A 27,302-nucleotide genomic window follows, 5' to 3' on the forward strand; every position below is an offset into this window, starting at 1 on the left:
TGGGAAGTCTTTTGAAATTGAGTTAATTGAAGAGGCCAGGGAGAATGCAACTGCTTTTTTTCCTTTAGGCACAAAAACCCTTGTTGTGCATGGACAGAATGAGTGTGACATCCCAACGCAGTTACCAGTCCATGAGGACACACAGTTTGAGGCTCTTCTGAAGGTAGGAGTGAGTTTTTGAACCAGACAAACTGCTTAATAGTACATTTACCTGCCATACTTGTATGCCAGCAATAAACTCTGCCTGGTAGCCCTGTTTCAGTGTAGGGGAGGGAGGTTTTTGGTGACAGGCACTTCAGTCTCCATGTGAGGAGAGCTTGGTTGCAAGAAACAGGATCCGCATTAAAGGATATTAGAAATCCCCAGACCTCACAGACAGCCAAAGCCCCACAAATGCAACTACATTTGAAAACCCTGCAGCTTTTTGGGTATTTGCTGTATACTAGCGTTTGGATAATACATAAATCATTTAAGTGCTTGGTTGTATCAACACTAAAGACTGAATAGAACAATCACGACCAGAGCGGAAATGATGGTTCAGTAGCCATGATGATGCCTTGGGATCTAGGAGATGCGAATCAGTTCCCCCTTCTGCCAAAGATTTCATGGATGGCCTTAACAGAGCCACATAGGAAAGAGATTTGTAAAAGCCTTCAGTTTGTCCAACTATGTTAAATTTTAATAGGAATCACACATCTCAGTGTGATCTCGACTTTAGTGTCTCTGTACATCACCTATCACTAAAGCTTGATAAATACATAGTATGGAAATGGAAGCTGCAATGCCCAGGTGGCTCATATGGCCAGACAAAGATGTGCGATATGAAGACATCGAAATGAGTAACATCAGCCTTCAAGACTGTGATATCAGCATGCCTTGATTATCGTAAACATATTAATGTACTTTATGATTAAAAAAAGAAATAAAGAATTAATACCAGCAGAGTGTACCAGCCTAACTGAGTCATGCAGGTTTGTGCCTTTATACATTATTAGCTGGACATTCTTCTTTTGAATGTCATAGTCTTTGTACAGCTAATAAATAACAGGATGTTTTTCTTTCTTCCTCTTCAGGAGTGTTTGGAGTTTTTTAACATACCTGAAACACAATCTTCTCATTACTTTTTAATGGATAAGCGATGGAATCTTATTCATTACAACAAGGTAAGGTAAAGATCAGGTGCAGATGACTTTGTTCTTTCCATCTGGTCCCTTTTAAAACATCGGGATTATCTAAAGGAGAACAAGCAGCTCATAAACAGACAGAATTCTGCCCTGCGGGCACCACGTCTTGGGTGTTTAGTTGTGTGTGGTGACAGATTGGAGTTTGACAGAAGAGGGAAGAGGCAGAAGTGGAGTACTCATTAATGACTCTTAAGTCATTAATGTCTAGCTTTCTTAGAAAAGAGCAGATTTCTCTTCTTTTTATGCCCTCCCGTGATGCCTGACACTGTCTGAAAGCGCCTACCCAAAAGCTTCAGAAAGGGCTAAAGGGCCTTTTATTCAGTTTTGTTGAGTGATGCTGTTACAATTGCATTTGTTTAAAATACACTTGTTTCCTTTCCTGGCAGACCTACGTCCGTGACATTTATCCTTTCCGGAGGTCAGTTTCTCCCCAGCTCAACCTGGTGCAGATGCGTCCAGAAAAGGGTCAAGAGCTCATTCAGAAGCAGGTATCTTCCTGTCACCAAACCACTCTGCCCAGAAACAAACCCTGTAAATAAACATTTCTTTTTCCCTTCAATGCCTTCACTCCTGCCGCATGCAGATCGAGGGCTTTGCTGGAGAAGTAGCAATTGGCATGAAATCTGCCCTGGTGCCATTGGACAGGTGTGCGGTATTTTAAGAAGAGTCAAAGAATGCAATGTGAATTCCCTCCCGCTCTCTCCAGCCAGCTTCTTTTAGGCAGATCATTTTGCATTCTCCTACACTTGGCCAGAAGAGCTTCAGTTACCTCAGCTTCAAAAGTTGCTTGTTCCTTTCTTTAACACAACCTCTGGCTCTTTAGGAACCCATTTAAGACCTTTTCTTCTCCAGTCTGTCTGGCTGTGGATCAGGAATTATCTGTTCTATCCTCCTCTCTGTCCTTTCACTATGAAGAATGTTTTCTGCCTCTCTTCCTTGTCCTGCTCTCAGATGCCAGTCTTACCATAGCTACTCCCAGAGGCACAGGAGTAGCCATCCTTTCATCAGGGAAATATCCGCCCTCTGAAGAGCACCGTCCTATCTTCCAGCCTCATGACCTGATCATCTGTCCGATCCTGCTAATGTTCTGCAGCTCCCAGGAGCTCTCCCTTAGGAACTCAACCCTAACTAAAGTGGCAGGGCAGCGCCTTTAATGTGCTGCAAACCCCTACAAGTATGTCTTTAAACACTAAGACAACAGTATTGAGCTCACTCTACCTGTAGAAGCCACATGCTCTATTTTCCACAAAAGCCAAATTTGTCTCAGTAGCACAGGGTTGAGCAGGGAAAAGTTGCTCTAGCTGTACCTGCAAAGGATTATAACGAGCAGGAAATAAAAAGGGGGACAAATGTGGTTAAACTGTACGAGTTTGCTATTAACAGTTGTATTATTCTAGCCAAAAAACAGCTACTGCGGTTGTGTCCCGCACAATGTGAGTGCAGGGATAGGAAAATATCTTCAGGAAGGGTTATAAAAAGCAGCTATAAAGCTGCTTAAGAGGGACTACCAGCTAAAAAAATAGAGAACATAGTTAATGCTCTCTCATATGTGTACAGTACAGCATAAGGGAATATTTCATGTGCTGCATCTGCCAGTAGAAAGTCTATAAAAATCTGAAATTACTTGGGATCTTTTTGGTTGCTTCTCTGGCAGCAATTATTCTCACTGTGGTTCTAGGAGATGTGTCCTACATATGAAGTAAATGAGTTTGATATGCCCTACATGACCCCAAAAGATTAAAATGGCCTGTCCAGTTCTTTCAGGGCATTATTTTACGCTCTACATTTTTCTATTTAGAGTACTAAGAGGCAAAAATATTTCTAAGGTAAAACTTAAGCATCTACCAGCCTCTCTTGTAGTCAAGCTAGAAGTTGCTGGACAACATCCAGCTCCAGCAAAGAAAAGAGCACTGTAGAGTCTACCCACAGAGCAGCAAGCCATGGAAAAGTACTTTCTTTACTGTTGATTGATTGAGCACCCAATTCTAAACCAAGCGCACTTCAGAGCAAGGTCATAGCAACTGCAGGACATGGGAAGCTGAGCTGTGTCACATGTTAAGCCACATGCTTCAAGTTTTGGCTTCACACCAGTAGCTAAGAGCTGTCTCAACGCTGCTTCCACAGACAATTGCTTCTACTACTGAGCATCGCTCTGGTTTATGGTTACTTTTCACACCAAAATAAAATACCTAGCCTGACTAGTCCTACCAGTCAGAAGTTCAAAGGAGGGTGGTAGAATGAAACTCAGTTTCCCAGCTGGTGTAAATGAGAAGCAATAGTCTGAAGTCGGCAGGACTTTGCTTGTTTACGGTACCTTGGAATCTGGTCTGCTTTGTTTCATTGACTACTTTTCTTTTGCAGCTATACATAAACCTTCTATGGCCAGACATGAGCCAGCCTCAACCCAGGAGGTAGATAACCATTCCAACCCCATGTTGACTATAGTCTAAGACCTTGCGGAGAGCAACTACAACTGTATGGCTTTCAGTTTGGAGTCGGTTTGCCTCTGGCCACCTTGGGGGTCACACTGGCAAAGCTTGCATTAACCTCCTAAAGAATGCATGGCACAGTTGCAAAGTGTTTGACAGCCACTCAGGGTCCTCCACAAGACTGAAATAGAAAGTGTTGTTAAAACCTCTTTTACAAACATGATCCATCTTTGCTGAGCTGGGCTGAAGAACGGTGGTCATGCAAATTCTAGCAAAAGGGTGCAGCACTACCCTTATGGATTTCAACAGGTTCCTCTGGGCCATGTGTGCAGCATCCCTTCCATCAGAGAAAGCCATGGAAGGTAACCGAGAAAAGTGCATATATGTTCTAAAGAACTTACTGATTAGACTGATTCTGCCTCTTGTCTCTTTTTCTCTCAGGTGTTCACCCGTAAGCTAGAAGAGGTGGGGCGGGTGTTGTTCCTCATATCGCTGACACAGAAAATCCCTACTGCACACAAGCAGTCCCATGTATCTATGCTCCAGGAAGACCTCCTCCGCTTGCCTTCATTTCCCCGAAGTGCCATTGATGCCGAGTTCTCACTCTTCAATGATCCCCAAGGTACGGCCTTTTGATAGCTTTCTCTGGTGGCTGTACAGGGCCCAGAAGGTTTCTGTGATGCGCTTCATTTGCCTTAGAAACATACAGACTTGTAGCATTACTGACAGCTGATAAATCTCTTCCTAGGGAAAATGGTACATAGCTGTTGGCTTGTAAGCACAATAGCAGAAAGGCCTTTGCTGTTAGAGTTCTTCAGATGAAGCTACTTTATTTGGACCCAAATGAGAATAAGTTATGTTTTAAAATTATGCACAAAACAACAGCTGGAATACTGTGTCCAGTAGCATAACTGCACTTCAAAAGGGTTGCTCAGAGTCCTTTGCCATCCACTTTGAGGAAGCAATGGACATTCAGTGAAGACTGGGCAAATTCTGCAGCAGGGATATAGAAACAACCCTCTCTTTAGAAACATTGCTCTGAAAGTCAAGTAGGGTTTCCAGCCTGACTTGGGGATTAAACAGGCCATTGTTGCAGGATGGTAAGCATTGGCAAGATCTGTAACAGGCCTTAAAGGCACTTGCTTTCAGAAGCATTATTGTACCTCTGCATCAATGTCCTGTAATGTGCAGGACACCTAAAGGATAAAAATTCAGCGTAAATCCACACAGCCATTTCGATTGTGTGGGGCGGATGATGATGTACAAGTTCAGATCTGCTTTTGACTTTTAAGAGGAGAATTTCCAACCAGTGGGGAGCAGATTTAAAGAGCTGCGTGATAGTCATCATTCTTTGTCTTCATGTGTGTTGCTTTCAGTCAAGGTTTGCTCAAGCCCTGTGGTCACTTCCATAAGTACAGGATGGGTGAAATAATTTTAAAAAGGCAGAACGATGGTCAGTGTTGTGGGATGGTTCTTTGGGGAGGCCTTTGGCTTCTGGGAACGTTGTGAGGCTGGCTGTGGTGGACAGAGTTGATTGCTGTTGCCTCTTCTTCCCCTCAGCTGGGAAAGAGCTCTTTGGTCTGGACACTCTTCAGAAAAGCTTGTGGATTAAGCTACTGGAGGAGATGTTCCTTGGCATGCCCAGTGAATTCCCCTGGGGGGATGAGATCATGCTGTTCTTGAACGTCTTCAACGGTGCCCTGATCCTGCACCCTGAGGACAGTGCCTTGTTGAGGCAGTACGCTGCCACAGTCATCAACACAGCCGTGCACTTTAACCACCTCTTCTCCCTCAGCGGGTACCAGTGGGTCCTCCCCAGCATGCTGCAGGTGAGCCATTTCCATGAACAATGCGAGGGAAGACTTCCAAGCGAGCACTTTGTTGTAGAACTGACTGTTAATGGAGAAAATTTAAACTGCTGAGTCCTGGTGAAGTCACAGATTTGGGGGGCCCCAAGACAACAGACAGACAGACGACAAACAACAGACCAGGGCGGGATGGCCCAAATCAGCATTCCTGAGACTACATTCCCTTTTCTTCTTGAGTAAATGACTACATTTTCTTTTCTTCTTTATGTTAAATAAATTAATGTCTGTTTCCCTTACTACGTACTTCCACACAGAAATGTGACATTGCTGGAAAATTTTTGGACCTTGGGTCTCCCTTGGTGTTTTTTCCTCCAGGGATGGCTGAAATCTGGGGAGTAGTTGAAATATCTTGATTTGCCACTTGCTGACTGAAACTAAAATATATTAACTTCTCTAAGTATGATAATTGTATTATCTGCAATTTAAATAGCAACAGAAAATAACACTAAGTGTTTACAAAAAATTATATGTTGTCTTTTCATGTGAGTGATGACAAATATTGTAAGTGTTAGAGGCAGAGTTTCTCTTCACCTTCAGGTGTACAAGTATGCCTTTTTTCCGGTTGACATTTGAGAAAAATCAGATACTGAAAATAGAAACCCCCTAATATAGTTGTTTTACAGACAAAATGTTATTTCTGCAGGGGTCAAAGACAATATCTAAACATTTAGTAGTATAATGTGAGTACAGAAAAAAGTCGTCTTTCTGTAAAAGAAGCAATGACCATGATGTGCCTGTGTATGTTCATTTTAGTATAGTTAACGGAGCGCAATAAGTGGGACCAGTGATGAATTTAGGTATCTAAACAAACTCTCTAGTAACTGGAAAGTGTAATATTACTTAAATGGTTAGGTAAGTATCTGTTGGGTCCAGGTCTGCAGTGCATGTATTTATTCATTAGAAAGAAGACATTTTGACACTGAAATAAAATAACAAGAAAATCCTGCCCACCCCAGCCCCAAACCTCCCACAGACTTGTACCAGCACAGAAGGGCAGACAGGCAATCGGAATGGCCAGAAGAAGGAAGCATGGTGAAGTTGTTCCTAGCAATTATACTATTTGCAAAACTGAGAAACATCACACGTCTGTGGCAGCACATTGGCTGCATGGTTCAGTGGCCAGCCCTGAAAGAAATGCCACTCTGAAAACCTTAAAATACCTTAAAAGTGGGTGGAGGACAGGCTAGGAGTTCAAATTATCTTGACAAACTGGAGATACAGTCTGAAAAAAGAAAAAAAAAAAGCTAGATTGTGTTGATCAGGTTGGACAAGTGTAGGTCCTTACTACTAATAATCAGCCATATCAATACAGAAGGGAAAGCAGCTGATTCAGTAGCACTTCTGCAGGACAGAATATTGGAGTTGTTATAGGTCTGAAGCTAAACATGAATCAACAGTGTCCTTCTGTTGGAAGGATAAAAAGGAAAAAGAAAAGATCTCAAATGCCATTCTGGGATGACTATACAGATCTGTATCTTGTGAAAGAAACATGGAGTAATTCTGCTGCTCCAATCAGCAGCACCACTGACTTGAAGTGCTGGCTCTGTCCGGCTGTGAGCACTGCACAAAAAGGTCCCATTTAATTGAGGAGACTGCAGACTGGGACGGGGATGTACATCCAGAAAACGTGTCATATGAGGAAGGACTTAAAAGCTGGGATTTGATTAACTGGAAAAGATCACGATTGAAGAAGAAAGCACTAACTGGCTTCAAACAAGTAAAGTGCTTCTAGGATGGAGAGCGAAGGAATCTACCTCTGATATGTAGGACAAATAGTAATGACAAAGAATGTTCAAGACTGACAAGCAAATCTTTTTTTCTAAGGGTAGTTTGTCCCTGAAATGCATTGCCAGGGAGGGCGGATAAGTCTCCATCTTTAAAAATATTAGGCAAACATATCAGGAATGACAAGGCTGTAGCTGATTCAGTCTGGGGTCAGGAGATGAAGAGCCCTTCCACTGGAGTAGCACTTCCATGTTCCTTTTCATTTCCTTAGGTGTACGCTGACTACGAAAGCAACCCACAGTTACGCCAAGCAATTGAGTTTGCGTGCCGCCAGTTCTATGTTCTGCATCGCAAGCCCTTTATTCTGCAGCTGTTTGCAAGTGTGGCCCCTCTCCTGGAGTTCCCTGTGAGTAGAAGCCATTCCCTGGGCTCGGCGTGGGTAAACCTGTATGCAGCCAGGCCCTGCAGCCCCCTCTGTGTATAAATAGAGTATAAAAGGAAAAGAATGATTTGTGACTCTCTAAATGCAAATCCTTTCTTAGAATCCAGCAATAGGAACTAAAAGCTTAATGCCAAGTTTTAGTACGTGTGAACTATAAGACTGGATTAGCCGTGTTTTGAAATATTCACTAATTACTTTTTAACATTTTAGTGAGTTAAAACAAGTTAATGGAATTTTAATTTGAAGTGGGACTGCCAAATCTAACTGCGCATACACTGTACGCACACACTTCTCCTTCCCAGGGCAGCAAAGACCTGCTGTTTCTGGGAAGTAAAGCTGTGTGCAGTTTTCAGATCATGCTTGCACTGTAGCATCAGTCGGTTGAGTCAGGCAAGGCTCATTGTTTGACAGCCGTAAGCTCTTGAACTCCATGTGGGCCCATCGGCAAAAAAAAAGGTTGCCCACACCACCAGATAAAGGTTCCTGGGATGCACACAGGCCCTCAGAAAACCAACCACAAATGTCTGTTGTTGAAACAGGATGCTACAAACAACGGAACCAGCAAAGGAGTGTCAGCTCAGTGCCTGTTTGACCTGCTGCAGTCTCTAGAGGGAGATACTCCAGACATTTTGGACATCTTAGAGCTAGTGAAAGCAGAAAAGCCTCTCAAGTCATTAGGTAACAGCAAAGCACCCTTTATTCGAGAATTCCGGTTTGTTGTTTATTGATTCAACATGCATTTGATGCAGCATGATTTGTTCAGGGCCCTTTTCTTCTCTCAGAATGCGGTCATACCTTTTTCTTATGCCTCGTGAGGCTTTTAAGGTTGGCTTTATCACCACCATCCTGTCAATATCTTCTGCAGGAGGGGAATTATTAATTTATTTTATTCTAAAGCTACTTCTTCTGCATTGAGCCTGCTAGTCTGAGACTAGCCCCTGGCATTTTGAATTTTATCATGTGTGGGTGAAGAATAAAGATGCCTAATAACCTGTATCATGCTGACAAGATCAGTGTCACCCTCTCCTCTGCTCCACGTGGGCAGGAAACAAAAGCATCTTCTGTGGGCAGACTGTGACTCGTAAATGACGAACGCCATTCAGACATTCAGAGGTGCTGAGTTCTAGGGGGAGTGTCGCTTTACCACAAAGTAGACTATATACGGCTGTATGATGTATCCAGGACATTCTAACTCTTGATAGTTAGCCACGCAATGCAGCATTTAAGAATTTGGCTGCTTTGTGCTTTGCAGGGAAATAATTTTTGCTGATTTTTAAAAGGATCTTCAACTTACTTTCCAAATTTGCACTGCCCTTAAAATAGGTACTGATGGACCGTGAAATCGGTCTAGCCTTAGAGTTAAAGCTTTGTTATATACTGGGATTTTATGATGCCACACAATTATATCCCAACTTATAATATAAAATGGTACAGAAACAGATGATATATTTTTCTCTTTGTGTATTGTAGTAAACATTTGTATAAAAGCTTTGGGGTTTCTGTGGAGGGTTATTCAAAGGCATCTCTGAAAGTTCCCAAGTGTGTGTTGACAATGAGACTGTAAATTAGTATGTTGTGTGCCTGGTATTTTCCATACGAAGATCAGAATTATCTAAACCATCTGACTTCCCAGTTCCATTGTTCAACGTGATTTACATGCTTTGGGACCTTAACTTTGACTTGGGCCCCTCTATACCAAAGTCACTTCTGAAAATGGGACTATAGTTGTATTACAAATATTACTCCTTGGATAATTCAATTTCTCGGTGCCTGGCACTAATTATCCCCAGAGCAATATTTGTCGTATGGGATTTAAATGCTTTTGAAAACTTTTTCTCAAATCGATAGCAAACCAGACTCACTTTTGTGCTGGTGCCCATGTGGCTATGAGTATAGAAGGGACTTGATTTTTTAGAAGTAAAACTATCTTCTGCCATCAGTGGTGTATCAGCATCATTTTTAGTGCGGTGCAAACACCTAGGAAAAAGCGGAGGGAGCATAAAAATTGTCATTCAGTTGACACGTGTCCTTGTCATGTATAAGCTTAAGATTTTGCTTGTGATGGGCAATGTTTGAAACAGGACTGCAGTGACAGCCGTAGCCTTATGCTCAGCAGTGATTCGACCTACTGAGAACTGTTTCTCACCTACTGAGTTCTTGGGCGGCAGAGTGCAAGTGGGAGTGCAGCATATGCTTCCTTTTTATAGGCAGATTTTTGTCAAAAATCAAGAGCCTATTGGGGATTGTTAACATGAGAAGCAAGCAATTGAAAAGGGGAAAAAGGAAGGAGCGTTCTAGCTCCTTTCGTATTCGGTATGTTTGTGTGACAGTCTTCTCATATTGCTTTACTCCCTCAGACTTCTGCTATGGGAACGAAGACTTGACCTTTTCGATCAGTGAAGCCATCAAGCTCTGTGTGACAGTGGTGGCCTATGCTCCTGAATCATTCAGAAGGTCTAATCTGTTTTCTTGGTTTGTGCAGACTCAGAAAAGGCATAAAAGCGGCATATGGCATGCAAAAGCAAGGCAGACAAATGGAGGCAGAGGATATAGAAATTCCATGCCCGGGGCTTCTCTGTGAGGCCAAACCTCTGCCTGTTGACACCTCTCCTGGGGCTCCAGCTCCAAATCCTGCCTGCTGCTGGCTGCAGCTGTAAGCGGGACGGCAGTCAGAGCGGCAGCACGTAGGCTGTGTTTCCAGGGCCCCCGCAGGCTTCTGCTCTCAGAGCCAAAGGAGAGGGAACTGGAGGGGAGAAACAGGCAGCTGGAAAGACCAGGAAGATACAGAGAGAAGGGAGGTAAACTGGTAGCACAAAAAAGATGGTTTCCAAGAGGGAACCAGAGAAGAAAGGAGTCTTTGGAAGGGAAAATTAATGTCTGCAAATGGATGACATTCAGAAGATACCCAGTCGTCTGGGTTGCTTTTATTGTTATTGTTTTGTGCATCAGCTAATTTGCCCCCTGGTGTCCCTGATCCAAGCGTTTCTTTGGCCCAGGACTGCTTATCTAGTGAGAAGCAATGAAATCTCAAGGCCAGTGAGCAATCCATGGGTCTTCAGATAGAAACTCAAGCCTCCACCTGATGTGAGTTTCAGGACTGACAAAATAAAACAGACCAAGTGTTGGTTATTTTTCCAGCCTCCAGATGCTGATGGTCTTGGAAGCGCTGGTTCCCTGTTACTTGCAGAAACTGAAGCGACAAACCTCTCAAGTGGAGACTGTGACAGCAGCTCGTGAGGAGATTGCTGCTATGGCTGCCCTTGCCACCTCTTTGCAGGCCCTCTTGTACAGTGTAGAAGTTCTCACCAGGTAACCCCCGTGGTTCAAAGGTCTGAGCCTGCGTCTGGTTATCAGTTCGGGGAGAGGGAATGCACAGGAGGTCACGATATGCAACTTTAGCTTGAATAATGGTCGAGTTTTAGGCATGGTAAAATTAGTGCCAAACTTCACCAGATCACCTGTAGAATTTCAGCGTGCTTGTTAGATTTAGTCGTTAGTGTGCTATTCACTTTCCCTTTGCCAGGCCTATGACAGCCCCACAGATGAGTCGGTGTGACCAGGGCCATAAAGGGACCACAACAGCAAACCACACCATGTCTGCAGGTGTGAACACCAGGTAAGTCAGTGGGATTTTCTTTCTTTCTCATTTTTCTGAACAGCTTTTTGGGGGGGGAGTAAGGTAACACCTCATTGCTCAGAGGGCTCGGAGCACTTCATCAGCAGTCTGAGGCAGGGCCTGAGGTACTCTGAGAGAAAACAGTCAGATAAAAAGAGCACATAGCACAGGACTGAATTTCTGCCAGTAACCAAATCCCCAGGACTAGAATTTCTAGTTTAAAACCATGTGACTAAACAGAAGACCAAGATATCAGTGTGGAGGACACCCATCCTAAATTTCCCTTTTCTCACTCTACAAGTAAACTGACAAAGCAACTCTGTCCCCCAGTTCTCTGCTTTGCCTCCTTTTGTCAGAGCGGCCACTGGGCAGAGCACACTTGGGAAGTGGAAGGGTCGGATCCTTCTGGCCTTGTTCTGAGGGACTGAGCAGCCGTACAAGCTCAAACTGCACATCAGTTGGGACTCACAGAGACTGGCACCTCCTGGAGTTTTCTTTTCTTCCTCTTCCCGTTTCCTTTACCTACGTTTTCTTTCTATCACATTTACCTCCACAGTGGTCTGGGGATTTTTTGCAGTTAGAGGTAGCAAAGGAGTGGGTGGCAGGGAATTTGAGGGAAAGGGGAGAATGACTGGCAATATTTTTGTCCTCCTTAAAAAAAAACCCCAAAAATACAAAACCCCCACAAACAAAAACTTAGCACGAAGAAGGAAATAGGGAAGAAGATGGCACCAGCAGACTGTAATACTGCTTCTTGGCCATATTGGCCATTCAAATTAGGCTGCCGCTGGACAATTTACTCAGTCATAGAGCAAGGGCTTAAGGAATCTTGTTACAAAATCCACCCACAGGCATTTGTGATTATGAAGGTTTTCTTTGCAGTACTGATTACCCTTCTGGGCAGCCCTGCCTTCTCCTGGCCAGGCTATGGCTTATGCTCACCTGGAAAGGGAATTCTCCCCAGCGAAAGCTGGAGCAGCCGTTCTTCCAGAGCAGAGTATTTCCTCTGGACTTCTCTTTTGTCTGTAACAACTGATAGTAAGTCTGTACCCAGCCAACAGTCTAGTATAACACCATGGGCTGTATAGGACTGTAAATCAGGAACACCCTTCTGGCAAGACATGCTTTCCAAGTTATTCCCTGTCTTCTTCTGTATTGAACTGAGATAGAAATCACCCTCTGCATGAAGACGATCACATCAATTTATAGATGCGTAATGCACACATCTTGGTTGGTAACTCCTGGAATTAGTCTGAATGAAACACAGCTTTGACTTTCAGTCCTGGAGCTGAGAAGCAGATAAGCCCCTTCATGCTCAAGTCTGCAGTAGATATGCCATTTACTTCCATTGCGAGATTGCTCAGTCTAAGGAAAATAAGGTGTAATGCAAAGTAGTACTTTTTTGTGTGTCTGCTGATTTGGTAGAGCAGTTAATATGTATCTGCTGACAGGCAATGTAGAGACTCCTTATGCTGTGTGACTCAAACATTTTGGTTTGCACTTTCAGATCTTGGTTTACATTTCCAGATCTTTCTGATTATCAAACATTCAGTCTCTGATCCAAAATATTTTTGCACTGCTCGAGGTTTCCTGCCCTTGTTTCTTCTGTTGTGTTATCATTGCAACAGACATCTGCTAGCAACAGCAGGAGTCTCCTGGTGGCAGAAGGATCACTGTGCTAGCCAATGTGTTAGCCAAGTGGTGCAGGGTTTGTTAATGCTTCCTCGACAAGTGGCAGGAAAAAATGGCAACAAAACAAAAAACCACTCTGAGGTATTCTTTCCTCTAGGTGAGCTCTGGCTTCATGAAACAGATTGAGCACTGGGGTGAAAATGAGGAAGAGAAATTGCTTTAAAGACGGCTGTGATTTTTAAGCCTGAATTTTTCCTTTTATAACAAGGGCAATAACTATAGGAATCTGTTGTTTGCTGACAGCTGGGAGGTAAAGGCTGTTCGGCGTGGTCACTATGCGTAGCCATTGTTCCAGCGATACCATCCTGCCCATGGCGAGTATACCCCTGGGCTGGAGCAGCGTTGCCTTCTGTCAGAAAGGCACACTTTGGGCATTACTAAGTTGCTGTTTACAACTGCTCTCTTTCTGTCTTCCCAGGTACCCAGAACAGGGAGCCAAACTACACTTTATCAGGTACAGTAAAATCTTCACCCAGTCTTCCTTGACACGCGATGGATGTTGCCCAGCAGTTTCCAGGTTCACTACTGGGTCACACTCACTACAGCTGTGACAGTCAGCCCTTTTTCAGGGGAGGGCAGCAAAGAATCATTTGTATAGAAATTATTCATAGTTTTAACAAGACTTTGCAGATGATTATTTCCTCTTTTTTTTTTTTTTAATTGCAGATGCAACTCTCTTTCCTTTCAATGGCAGGGGAAATCATCTGTTGCAAAAACAAGCTGGAGAGGTCATTATAATCTATCCATGCTGATCCACTGCATAAAAAGCTTCCTTCTTTTCTCATTTTGTATCCTCCAGGGAGAACCTTCACTTACTGGAGGAGGGCCAGGGTCTTCCCCGAGAGGAGCTGGATGAGAGAATTGCCAGAGAGGAGTTCAGGAGACCGCGGGAGTCACTGCTGAATATCTGCACAGAGTTCTACAAGCACTGTGGTCCGAGGCTGAAGATCTTGCAGAACCTGGCTGGTGAGCCCCGAGTGACTTCTCTGGAGCTGCTGGATGTGAAGTCCCACATGAGGTATCGCACAAGCATTCTGCTTTGGCTTGTTCATTTCAGGGGATTCCTTTCTTTTAGCTCTTAATTTTTCATAATAGCAGACGGAATCACTTTTTGGTAGTGGAATGCCTCGTAAAGGAAGATGAAGGGTGACAGATCCTAGCAATGCACTGAACCAGCTCTGTTCCTTCCCCTGGACCAAGGAAAACCCTCAAAAAGCTCTTCTCCATTTCACATGCATGCTCTGAATAAAAATGGCAAAGCCACTTAGCTGACAGAGTCTGTTACAGTTAGAGATCTTTGGATTCAGGCTGTCTCTGTAGAACACACAATGGTGTTTGACATTAATTTAGGTCTTGTTTAATAAATGCCATAAATTCCTCTGGGAATTGGGAGGTGGTTTTTTGTTTGGTTTGTGTGTTTGCATATGAATTGAATGTTGGTGTTACCCTCCTCTAGCAAATGATTAATGATTTAGAGGGTAATTTTAAACAAGAGGTATCTGTTTCCACAGACGCATGTCTGTCTTATGTAGTGCTTGGCTGCAAAAAAATGGAAACCTGATGGAATATGGCTGCTTTTGCAGTGCCACCTTTACGCTTTTTCCAAAGAACATAAGCCCCAGAAATCAATCCACCTGTTTAGCTGCATCACACTCTCCATGACTTTTAGTAATACAAGTCTGAGATAAAAACTTTAATCTTATGTTAGAAACAAAGGTGAGATTCTCAGGACAGGTTATGTCCTTGGTTAGACATGTTGGAGTTTTTTTAACTATTTCAATGGGAGTGAGGAACGCGTGTCTGATGAATGACCTTTATTTAGTGCAGTAAAGGAAGGGGATTGCTTCTTTTTACTATCCTAGTTTTATTTTTGTGTGTAACAAGAATGTTCCGAGTATACTACCAGAAGTGTTTGCAGTTTGACAGTAATGTAGGAACTTCATTTCTACATGTTTTTATGATCCAGAGTAGTTGAGTTTAATTTATCTTAAACTATTTTACGTCCCTCTCTTAAAAGATGAGTTAAACAAACTTAAATCCATATGTACAGAAGGTGTTATTGATGTATTTTCTGGAAAGATACTGTCTTGTGAGAAGATTTCCGTGAAAGTGAGTCACAGTAGACAGTAGTAGCTGGCAAATACTACGTTCTTTTTAAGAGAGATGGTTTTTCATAGTCAAAGGTTACAGCAGTAAAAGTAAGGGTGTGAATTGCAGATGATAACGAGTTGTGCTCCCATTCTCTTATGTCTCCTGAGAAGTGCTGGAAATGACTGCTTTATTGTGGTTGGAACCTGAATTGCTTTATCATAGTTAGCCCTAAATAAAAGCAAACATCGTCTAGACACTTACATAAATTCATTTCATAAGTATCAGTGAAATGACTGACAGGATTTGATAAAGAAATACTGGATAAAGAAAAACTTCTGGTTAACCCGAGGAACTCATTGCCATTGATATTGCTAGGCAGATTTTAAAGAGAATAGAAATATGTTCCATTAGTTGAAGACATTTCAGAAGAAGCCCCCACAGTACAAATAAGATTGTACTGTAATTGTCCACTGCAAAGTCTATTGATGCTTCAGGGAGTATACAGGTTTCTATCCCTTTTATTAGTAGGGACTGATTATTGTCTTTGTCTACTGCAAATATTCAAGTATTTCAGTGGGTCTTTGTCAAACTGCAAGTGTAAGTTAAATGTTGCCATGGTATTTCACAGTCAATACAGAAAATGCCATTGGCGAGGCCATCTGGGAAGGTTTGAAGAAGCAACAGCAACACAATCTGTAGAGGTGTTAGGAGAAACAAATCAAAGCTGCAGGGAATAATCATAAAAGTACATGTTGTGTAAACCTATGGGAGGCACATTATTTTTAAAATGTAACACCTGAAAATTGCACAGTGAGACCTCTTAAAAGTGGTGACACTGAAAAACAAGCACAAAACCAAACCAAATCACTCATTAATTGACATAGAGGTGATGTCAGATCTGTGATTCACAGACACTTGCAATGTTGTAATCTTACTAACAGCTCAGGTACTTTGGTTTTAGCTACACAAGTCCGTGATTCCTGATGTTCCTTTGGTACATTTAATATCAATGTAATAATATTCTTTAGACCATTCACGCGTACATAAATATAAAGGGTGATTTGAGAAAAAGAATCTTAACAGACCAGGAACTGTGGTATCGGTTCTAAGAGTTTAAATAGCAGCACATTTGACTTTTGCCTCTTTTTCTTTTTACTAGACTACTGAAGACTTATCTGTTAGTTCATTGGCATGTGTGAAGAAATGCAAGTAGTATTTGATTTGCTTCTTAACAAACCCTGGTTTTAGATTGGCAGAAATTGCACATTCCCTGCTGAAACTGGCACCTTATGACACACAGACGATGGAAAGCCGAGGTCTCCGGCGCTACATCATGGAGATGCTGCCCATCACTGACTGGACAGCTGAGGCGGTGAGACCTGCCCTTATCCTCATCTTAAAGAGATTGGATCGTATGTTCAATAAAATTCACAAGATGCCTACTTTGAGGTGAGCAGGTATAATGGAAATCCTCTGGGGTCTGTTTCTGATGTTGCAAGCCTTGAAGTCTGGGTATGTCATCTAACTAAAACTGTCGTGTCGCAGTGAACCTTTACGACATATCAGAAAATGAACAGATGCTTTTATCTCTGTAAGTGTGCATTTATGTTGACATTTTTGTTGTGTCTTCTGGTAGCAAGAGAAGAAATGCATGGCTATTAAGAACTACAGAAACAACTTCCAGAAATCTCAGTTTCCTGTCTCCAAAATAAGTCTTCAGATTTGTACCATCTCACTACCCTCTTTATTTATTTCAGCTGTGAGTTGGGGAGATTAGTTTTATTTTTTAACGGAAAGTTGAACTGTAGTAAGAGTATTTCTAGCATTACTTCTCATGAAAATACTGTTATGTTCTCGGTAAAGATAAAAATAGTCTAGAGCTATGCAGTAGCTTCTGAATGCTCCTCAGTAAAGGGAGCAGAACTGCATCAATCACATCCAGTCAGTGGCTAGTGAAAACCTGGTGCATCACGTAGTAGCATTATGGTACCGGCTTTGGCAACTTTGAGAAGTATTCAATACGGAGCATTCTCACCTCAGGGGCAGTGATGCAAATCCATTCTGGGTAGTGTAAAATCTCCCAACCCTGCAGATTTTCCAGTGATCTGAGTAAAAACAGTCATTGGTCTTAGTCACCTGCATGGGCATATGTCCTCAACTGCTCAAATTGAACTTTGTTGGCTGTCCCAGCTGAGAAGCCAAATGATGTTAGAGAACATCAGAATTTATGACTCTGACACAAAACTTTAGTGGGAATCATATGTACCCAACTCAGATGGAGCAAATAATAGGGAGGTGATCTCTTCTTTCTGGCATCCCTACCTATCACTTTCCTTTGGCTAACGATCTACTTTAAGAAACTCCTGCCCTTGTAGGGAATTTAGAAGCAGAAATGTCGATGCTTTTCCTTCCTGTTGGTTTGATTCTTTGCCATGTCTTGCCTGCTTCTCGCTCATTCTTTCTTTTCTCACTCATACTTTCTTCTGCCTCCAAGGCAGCTTAGGGGTCTTCCTGTTCCTCTTTGTGTAAGCTGAGTGAATGCTCATAAATCAAAATTCTCTTCATATTTTCTCTCTCTGTACGTGTACCTATGCCTAGCTGAAACTGCTCTTCTGTACACAAAGGGATAGAGACAGCAAAGCCACTGGACCAAATGCAGCAACTACATTTAATTGTCATTGGGCCAAGAAGCCTCTTAGAGACGGGGCTGGGTGCCAGACCCCAGAAGCCATCCATCAGAATCTTACATGCTGCCTCCTGTGGGCACCCTGCTCCAAAACCGGTGTCTGATGGCAGCAGTATGTATGTAAGAACAAGTACAAGAACAAACTACTGTTCTGGAGATTTAGGAACAGCGGATGCTGAAAGAGGAGATGTATGTTGGTCTGCATAAGAACTTACATAGCAAACACTTCATCCCCCCTGTGTCTCTAAGAAGTCCACTGAGGAACTCGACTAGGGTGTTGTTTAGTCGTGAGCTAACGCGTTGCGCGAGCCTTGTCTCTCTGTCCCGATAAGCGCACAGTCAGATGTTGGCTTGAGAGCTACACTTGCTGCAGAGAGTCATGCCCTGAGATGAAGAGGGTGAACTACTTTGATGTTACCTGTGCTGTGTCTGCTTATGATTAAGGAGGACTCCGTTCAGCATCTGTCATGAGCCCTAAAAGCTGTTTTGGTGAAAAAAGCAAAAATGTTAGGGAAGAAAGGATCTTGGAATGAAGGACTTCAGTGCTGGTAGGGAATAAATCCGCCCTCCTGCACGGTATGAGGAAGGTAAAGATTGTACTGCTGGGCCAGTTTAAGTTTAGGGCAGGCTCTGTCTGGGAGTTAATCTGACAGAGCAGATGAGACTGAAGAAGTGGCTTTCGGAGGGCACTCACGGATGATGGGGCCTGTTCCCTCAGTGAGAGCGTCCACAAGCCACACGCGAGGGAGGAGCGGCTCGGTGGGCAGTGTGGCACAGCAGGCCAGGCCCTTTCCGGCGCACAGGCCCGCCTGAGGCAGCACGCCGGGGGCTCCCTGTCCTGCACCGCCTGCCCGAGGGCAGCCTCGGGAGCGACACACAGCGCCACGGCTACTGCGAGGGGGCGCGTGTGGCTGGCGCAGGCCCCTCCGCCACGTCTCTCGTCTCTCTCAAACGCCCGGTGTGCTCTGTGGCTCTGTGCTCCCCTGAGCTGCGTGAGGAAAACCCTTTCTCTGTCGCGCACTCTGTGCTCATCTCGGACGTCGTCGCTGCTGTCTGAAACGTCGTTTCCTCTGTGGGCGTCAGTGTGTGTCAGTCGCCGTGTTTGCGGGCGTCTGGTGGGGGGCAGGAGGCCGCGGCTAACGGCACCTACTGTTGTATTGCAGGCGCCAGGTTGAGTGGGAGCCTGCCAGCAGTTTGATTGAAGGGGTTTGTTTGACACTTCAGAGGCAGCCAATCATATCCTTCCTGCCTCACCTTAGGTCCCTGATCAATGTCTGTGTCAACCTGGTGAGTAGCCGAGCGGCAACCCCGTGAACCTTTGCTAAACCTCCCTCCAGCCGTTGACTTCTCCAGACTGAAGATGACAGTTCATTCCTGTTCCTGCCATTTTACCTGTTCCCCCTAACCCCTCGCAAGGGGGACTTCGCAAGTGACACTAGAGATAGCAAGGTTCATTTTTGAAGTGGTGCATGGGGAGATACAGGGACCAGTAGCCGTGGTCAAGTGATTTATTTCCGTCGCTTCCCACGCACCACTTCGAAGATCCACCTTTGCCAGATTGAGCTGAGAGTTGAGGGCTGCAAGTTGGAGAGTGGGGTGGTGGAGACTGCACACACCTGGTAGAGACGGGGAGAGGGTGGCACTGGGGATACCTACCGTCCCCAGTGGGGAAGGACCCCGATGGCTCTGTCAGAGGCCATCAGGCGCTGGCTAGTTAGGAGGGTTTACGTGGGTGGATTCACGCCACTGTTTGCAATGTCCCTGGCTTGATCTAGTACAGGTTTGCACTGTACAATGTTCAGATCCCACTCTTAGAAGAATTTACGCTCCTAAGTGTGTTACAACAGAGAGATGATACAGACCGAGCCTGTCTGGCCATTCAGTGATAGACTGTAGTGTTGCTGCACTGGAAGAAAACCCCAATTTTATATCAGTGTAACTCCAGCCATTCGGACAAACATGCATGCTTACATTCCATGTGGAAAAAATACAAATAAAGGGGGAAAGGCTGCACTAGTATTTTTATTTTTATTGGGGCTTATAACATTTTCTTCTTAGAACATAAACGTTGTATCTTTTTCTGTGCAGTAACAGAAAACCTCCCAGAGTTCACCAGTGCTCTGAGGAGGTTTTAAAAACAATGATCATCAGTTAAAAGGCAATATCAGTTTTTGCCAGTCTCCTGCCCTTCAAGGCCATACAGCACTCATCACTGCAAGGGCAGGGATGCTCCAACCTGTCAGAGTCCGTAAGACTTCTCTCTTGTTCGAGCGGAGGTAGCTACTGCAAATCTGGGCCCTCAGCCTGCTTAGGGTTGCCACATGGGGAGGTTGCTACAGAGTTAGTTCAAACACAAGTTCAGAATGGACTTGCAGTTTGGCAAGCAGTCGTGGCAGAGTGAATCACACCAGCAAGCTCTCCAAAGGGCCAGCATTAAGAATTAGCTAGTGCTCTAAATATAGCAGAAAGCTCAGCAGTGCTGAAGCGCGGTCCTCGTGCTTGCATCCAGCTGGCTGGGAACATCAGGGAGAGCTACCAGGAAAAGATGTACTCTTTTGTAAGAGTATTTTACCTTTAGCTGTCAGACCTGTGGACACTGTGAGCTGCAGGAGCACCCCTGGCTGCATGCTGTATTGTGTAGACCAGTTGCACCACGAAGCCCAAAAAGAGATCAGCCAGGAGGGCAGGGAAACGTCTAAATGATAATCCATGGTGATATAAAGAAAGGGCTCTGCCTCTTCTTCTAAATTGTCCTAAACTGGTAAACCTAAACTGGTTACTGCCTTTCTCCCCAGGCTGAACTTTGAAAAATAGAGTATATTCATATCCCCTAAGCTTTGGTGTTTGCCAGGTAGCTTCTCCCTGTTCCCGTCACCTAGATGTGTCTAGTAATGGAGAGAAACAGGCATATGCAGGCCTGTGATTTGATACCTCCTGAGGGACACATCCAAAAATGGTTCAAATAACCCTCCCACAGAAGTGTTGTTTTCTTGTGCTGATATATCAAGGAGTTGCAGACGACCAGGTCACATGCAGGTGACTCTGCTTCAGACATCTGGGGTCAGGTGAGAGGAGTCACACTTATGAGCTCCTAAGAACAGACTGCGTTTGAGAGGAATCTGAACACTGTACAAAACCCGGCTTGGGTCAGACTTAGGACATTATTTTTCAAGTAGATCAGCAAGAGAAGGGAAAAGATGTCCAGTTTCAATGCAGACTTTTTGCTTTGATGACATATTTTTATTTGTTACAGTCGTTACATGACATATCCTCCAACTGTTCCACCAGTCCAGTGCTGGTCATTCAGGGCTGGTACTGGGTACATTTATAAATGTACCAGGTTACCTGTGCACCCCCCCCATTCCTTGCTGGTTCCTTCTTCTCCCCTCCCTTTCCCTGCTAGAACTCCTTCTCCTCACTGGCCCCGACTCCTGCAAGGACCACTGGGGGGGTTGGTTCTCCTGGAGCCACCCCAACCTAGTGCTCAACAGAAGGCCCCTCCATTTCACTGACGTTGGAGGATATGGCATGGGTGAAACTGCAAGTAGTCAGCTGTGGTGATGTGCTCTGTTTGTATTGCAGGTGATGGGAGTGGTAGGACCCTCCAGTGTGGCTGACGGATTACCCCTTCTTCATCTCAGCCCTTATCTCTCGCCACCTCTGCCCTTCAGCACAGCTGTTGTCCGGCTTGTAGCATTGCAGATACAGGTGTGTCTGCCCTGGCCTGTGGCCAGGTCTGTTATAGCTTCTGGTTGAGACACCAACTCATCGGTGCTCTGTTTTCTTTCTGCAAAAGCTGGGCAAAAACTGTGGAACATACACCAAAAATGAAAGCGAAGCAACATATAAATTCTCCCTTCTTTTTGAAGGCTTGAGCTGAGCTCAGAATCCACCTGTTGGGGCCAAGTCCACAGCAAGCATCCATCAGCTTAACACTGACATTGAAGTCCAGGGAGTTCGGCTGATAGATGCTGTTTGAGGCTCTGACAAGCACGTTAGGATTCTCTGCAGGATCTAAGGAGTTGTCATAAGTCTCCTGCCATGGGGATATGGGCCCAGGCCTGGGTCACATCCATGCAACCCTCCCTCTTTTCCTGTGGGACCACCTGTGTAACTGAGAGTGGAGTTTGTGCTCTTCTGCTCTTACCTGAGCTGGTCGCACCATGTGCCAGCTCAAAAAAGCAGGGCAACTTGGCTTTTCAGCTGCTGACTCAATAGCATCCTTGTTGCCCAGAATAAAAAAAAAAACATCCTGGGCTTTTTGGAGAATTCATCACCATTCCTTTCTCATAGCAGTGCCATAACGATTGCAGAGTCTTTCTGCCTCTGCATCCCTTTCCCTCCCCATTGGCATGCAGTCAGGCAGAATGGTGACCAACGAAGGACAAATTTCCTAATCTAGCTCCAGCTTGCATTTTTAAATATGCATTGGCACATCCAGTGGAATGCTTCAGCAGGTATTTCTGAGCAGTGGGGCAGCTCGGGAAGGAGGGCTTAGAGGCACCAAAACGCAGTGCTGTCCCTCAGAGCGTGAGGCACAAAAGGACTTTTTTGGTACCAACTGACACAGAAAGAGGATGGATTTCTTGCAGCTCTGAGGTAATGGTTCTTTAAACAAAGGCAAAAAAAAAAAGACCACCTTCACCTTCTCTGAAATCTTTTCTCTTTTTTAAAACCAGATACCAAATTAATAATTTTTTTAAAGTATTTTGAGTTTTTACTTTTATTATCCACTGCTCCCTGTTCCCTCATTCTTTTCATGGGCTTTAAATGTAATGGGAACCAAACATGACAAAGAAACACATGAGTAGTCATATTCCTCATATTTCCAGCAGAATGTGAAAGAGCAGTACTTCACACCCCATCAGAAAACATCTTCTCCTGGAATTTCTCAGCCCAGATCTGCAAGCCTGGGGGGCTGCAAGGTTCAGTTGCATTTCACAGCTAAGTCTGTAGCAACTGGGAGGTTGCAAATGAGCAGAGTTCTACTGACATCATTTGTATTACCTCCTCTAAAGACGAAAGACCTTTCAATTTAGGCTTGACTATGTCCATTTTGTAGTAAATGTCCATTTTGCTTATTTTTCCGGAGTTCATTCTTTGCGCTAGGAAGGATGATAGGGCAGCACAAAGTGAGGCAGAACAAAAAAATGTGTTCAGGAATAACCTCCATGTTCAGACAGCAGAATATTTAGATCATGCCATTTGTGCAATTTCCTCTGTTCTTTTTTTTTATTCCCTGTAGTCTGGGTCAGATCCCGATGCCATCCACAGAAGTGCAGAGTTTAGGACTAACACTCAGCTGACTCCTCCGGGATACATCTGATTTTGTTAATGATATCTGTGAGAGAGGAATCTGGGCTTCTTACCTCTTGGCTATGAGAAGAGCAGGTGGCACCTCTGTTACTCTGTGAACTCCTGTTACTCCTGACGAAGTGGTCTCAGGGTTTCTAATTCAATCAGGACATCAGTGCTGGTGTTGTGCTGTGTAAACAGGATGCCCAGGGGATCGTCATTCCCTGCAGTAACTTGTGTGCGTGATCTGCTGATGAAATCGTTTAATCCTTTCTTATTATTACTGCACAGGCTTTGAAAGAAGATTTCCCCCTAAGCCATGTCGTCTCCCCATTCACCAATCAGGAAAGAAGGGAAGGAATGCTTTTAAACCTACTGATTCCATTTGTGCTCACAGTAGGATCTGGAAGCAAAGGTCTGACTAATTTAACAAAAAGAATTTTTCTCCCCCTTTTCTGACAACCGATGTTTGCACTTTCCCTGCTCTCTGTTGATTTTTATTTTTATCTTTTAATTTGGTTTTCTGTCACTGGCAGTATGTCAGCTAAATGCCCTTGGGGTCTGAGACTGAAAAGAGCCCCAGAGGGAGATGTTGTTGTTTCTTCTCTTTGTTTCAGCTGTGCCGTGGTTCTTGAGTCAGGTCTTACACAGATGTGCTCCTTCTTTTGAAACTGGAGCGCGGGGCAAGACAAATCTGCTGGAGCAGACGCCACAGAGGGCAGCAGAGGTCACAGAAATTGTGTGCCCCTGTGGATCACAGTCTGCCCAATCCATGCCGCTTGTCTGGCACAAGTCCTGCTCCTTGCTTTCTTCTATAGAGGGTGACCACTGGTAAATCCCTAAATGAAAGCAATGAGTAAAGGGAAAGGGGAATGTCAAAAGGAAATGAGATTATGAGGCTACTGAACGGGACATTCCTTCGTGCTGTGTAGCCCTGTCTGTGTGTGTGTTTGTGTTGGCGCTAAAATAAACTTTGCCTTTGCTTGCAGGAGGAGAGCAGCATAACAAGGTGTGGGGGACAGAGTTTTGGCTTAGGGGACATTTGAGATTGCACCCCATTTTGGAACTGAACAGGGTCTGGATCTTTTGGATGTCTTTGATGGAAAGTAGCCTGATCTTTCTCTCTCTCTTCCCTCCCAATGCATCTCAGACAGCCCCTGGCTGGAGCAGCCTGAGGTCCTGCTGCTGCTCCAGACTGTTATCAATATCCTCCTCCCACCTCGCATCATCAGCACTTCCCGCAGCAAGAACTTTATGCTGGAGAGCTCTCCTGCCCATTGCTCCACCCCGGGGGATGCGGGGAAGGACCTGCGGCGGGAAGGGCTGGCAGAGTCCACCAGCCAGGCTGCCTACCTGGGTGAGTGATGGCTTCTGCTCACCACTGAGAAGAGACAGAGAAAAAATGGAGCATTCAAGACTGTAGATAGCACCAAAGAAAACCGTCTCAGGCAGGAGCTGATCGAGCTTTTTAGAGCTGCTTTAGGTCTTGTCCCAAGCCAGGGGGCCAGGCCAGAGCGTGAAGCCAGGAGTATCTCTGGAATGTATTGCGACATGAGTGGTGTCTGCACTGCAGCTGGAGGAGACTGCTGCACAGGCAGAAGTTGCTCAGTTTTCATGCTGCCAGGATATTTCAGTGAAGCCACAAAAGGCAAGTCAGACTGCCTATCAGCCCCGAATATCACAGCTTCAGTGGCCCTTGGCTAGTTAGGGTGAAATGTGATGCAGTCTGTCTGCCTGCTGGCCCTCTGCACAGATGGTCCTTGCTGGCTCGTATTCCCTCTGCTCACTGTATGCTCTTGCAAGGTAGTACGATTATTTTTGCACATAGGTGAAAGAAAAAATAACCAAACTGGAGATGCAGCAGCAGTGCAGATTATCAGGGCTACACGGGGAGAGTTTTGTCTCAAGGCTCTCACTCCTTCAAACAGCTTCTCTGTTTTTGATTCTGTAATGGCATTTACCCGAAGACTTATATTCAGATCTTTGTTAATCTATACCTGAGGTATGGGGTAACACTGATGAAAAAAATGGCAGCTCACCATTGATTGAGCCCCACACCTCCCAGCCCAACAAACCTGGATACGGATGTGTGATGGCTGAGATGTCTGGGCCATCCCATCAAGAGCGATGGGATCCCATCAACCTTCCCCCATCAATTCTCAGGCCACCCTGTTTGTTCCAGACCAGGGGAGCATGGAAAGGGAGAGATTCCTTGTCTCTCCTGTGAGCTAACTGTTGGTCACCGCCCACTTTAATATAGAGCATCGTTTTGAACCTCATTGCTCTTCATCCCCATTTGTAAAGCAGTGCTCTTGTGAATTACAGCCCTTGGCTTACTGGACTGTGTTTTTGTTTAGATTACAGTTTGTCCGTGACTCATGCAGCTGCACTGCTAGAAAGGTTCTTTTCATTACACCATAAATAACCTGGAGGTTATTGTGCTCACATGTGGTGACTCCATGTGTAGATATGTTTGATCAAGATTTTTGAGGTTGTCTGATCAGCCAGGCTGTATTCTGCCCCCCCTGAGCTGCTTTCAAAATATCTGACTTCCAGGAAGACAAGAGAACTCTGCAGGGAGGGAAAGGGGAAGCTTGAGCAAGAAAATACAGAGGAACTTAGGTGTGAAGTAGGAAAATTTCTCTGGACATGGGACTCTCAGTCCTGATCCTGAGGCCTTTATTATAAGAAAGTTGCCCTCCTTCCCTGCAGCATTCGGAGACTGACAGAAAAGGCAGTTGTGCCTTAGGTGTGCGGGTATGCATGTGCACGTGCATGAGTGCATGCCTGTGTAGGCTTGTGCCCACTGCGGCCCCCCATTCCTCCCTCAATGCTTGCAAGGGGCACTGATAACATCTCTGACTGCCATTTGCTGGTGTGTGTTCCCCTGTAGCCCTGAAGGTGATCCTTGTTTGCTTTGAACGCCAGCTGGACAGCCAGTGGTACTGGCTGAGCCTGCAAGTCAAAGAGATGGCACTGCGGAAAGTGGGAGGGCTGGCCCTGTGGGATTTCCTCGACTTTATCGTACGAACACGGATCCCTATCTTTGTGCTCCTTCGACCCTTCATCCAGTGCAAGGTAACAGTTGCTTTGGCTCCTGCTAGATCACTCACTGAGGGCAAGAGATCCTTTATTGCCCTGCTGAGACCAGAGAAACGGCACTCCTGGCAGAACTGGGTGTTTACATAGGGAGTGACTTTTCAGAAGTTAATGGGCCTGTGAACCCTTTGAAACTAAATCACGAGGCTTCTTCCTAGACAACACTAAAGAGTATGTCAGTCATACAGGAGCTTTCATCCACAAAGCCATGGACTACCCCTAGTCTTAGTTCCACTGGCTGGAAAAGGACTAGCAGTCAGGCTCGACCAAGAGGGTGCATGTCAACTTAGTTTTGCAAGAAAGACACTCAAAGCACTTGGAAGTAGAGTGGGTGCTCTGAACGTAGGAGGGGGTTGGCATGGTTGGCAGAAATCTTCAAGAAGTCTCTCTTCTGCAGAGCTGGGCAATACAGCTAACAGGAAGGACCACTCCACTTTACAATTTTTGGGTGAAGGTTCTGACAAAGCTCTTGCAGATGGACAGACAGCTGCTAGGCTGAGGTGACCAGGGCTTAAGCTAATCATGGCTCTTCCCTGCTTACCAGGTAGACTAGCACATGGTTCTCCACCTTGTTTAGCCCACCACTTGGACAGAGTAAATCATCTTGGAGGAAGGAGCTCTCTCATGTGTGAGGGTAGAGCTTAGCATAAGGAAGTCTCATCCCCATGTGCCAGTGTAAGTGAGGTTCTGATATCTATTCAGTCAAATATGATGTTGTCCCCGAAAGACAGGTGGAAACCTCATAGCTGGAGTCCAAACTTCATGCCTACAAGGAGGACAGTCCTACTGGCTGCAGGCTCACGCTGGTGTGGAGACCAGTCCCAGTTCCCTGGGCATCATTTCCCTGCAATGCTAACATTTCCCAATTTTGCAGCTGCTGGCCCAGCCGGCTGAGAACCACGAGGAGCTGACTGCCCGACAGCACATTGCTGACCAGCTGGAGAGACGGTTTATACCGCGCCCGCTCTGCAAGAGCTCCCTCATTGCTGAATTCAATAACGAGCTGAAGATCCTGAAGGAGGCAGTGCACAGCGGGTCTGGTAAGGAGGAGAGGGAGAGTTAAGGGCCATCAGCCCAATCTGTCCAGCCGGCTCGCCTGCAAGTCAACTTGTGAGGCAGACCTACCCGCTGTCTAGGAGTGGGATGGGGTAATCCACCCACACCCCAACAGCCTG

General features: G+C 45.0%; 1 protein-coding gene across 13 annotated transcripts in view; it reads left to right on the forward strand.

Moving 5' to 3' along the window:
* UNC80 (unc-80 homolog, NALCN channel complex subunit) overlaps positions 1-27,302 on the forward strand; it is a 130,392-nt gene that overhangs the window by 85,395 nt on the left and 17,695 nt on the right. For all 13 annotated transcript variants that reach the window (XM_063342208.1, XM_063342203.1, XM_063342204.1 and 10 more), the window contains 19 exons: positions 69-163; positions 1,074-1,163; positions 1,571-1,672; positions 4,055-4,235; positions 5,174-5,442; positions 7,478-7,612; positions 8,188-8,326; positions 10,006-10,102; positions 10,787-10,957; positions 11,172-11,264; positions 13,375-13,410; positions 13,756-13,974; positions 16,296-16,496; positions 18,897-19,020; positions 21,316-21,441; positions 23,320-23,443; positions 24,179-24,385; positions 25,922-26,106; positions 27,002-27,167. In XM_063342208.1, the coding sequence (XP_063198278.1) occupies positions 69-163; positions 1,074-1,163; positions 1,571-1,672; positions 4,055-4,235; positions 5,174-5,442; positions 7,478-7,612; positions 8,188-8,326; positions 10,006-10,102; positions 10,787-10,957; positions 11,172-11,264; positions 13,375-13,410; positions 13,756-13,974; positions 16,296-16,496; positions 18,897-19,020; positions 21,316-21,441; positions 23,320-23,443; positions 24,179-24,385; positions 25,922-26,106; positions 27,002-27,167 (2,760 nt within the window). The remainder of the gene's footprint in view (positions 1-68; positions 164-1,073; positions 1,164-1,570; positions 1,673-4,054; positions 4,236-5,173; positions 5,443-7,477; positions 7,613-8,187; positions 8,327-10,005; positions 10,103-10,786; positions 10,958-11,171; positions 11,265-13,374; positions 13,411-13,755; positions 13,975-16,295; positions 16,497-18,896; positions 19,021-21,315; positions 21,442-23,319; positions 23,444-24,178; positions 24,386-25,921; positions 26,107-27,001; positions 27,168-27,302) is intronic.

Source organism: Chroicocephalus ridibundus, chromosome 7, assembly GCF_963924245.1.
Source record: "Chroicocephalus ridibundus chromosome 7, bChrRid1.1, whole genome shotgun sequence".
NCBI lineage: Eukaryota > Metazoa > Chordata > Aves > Charadriiformes > Laridae > Chroicocephalus > Chroicocephalus ridibundus.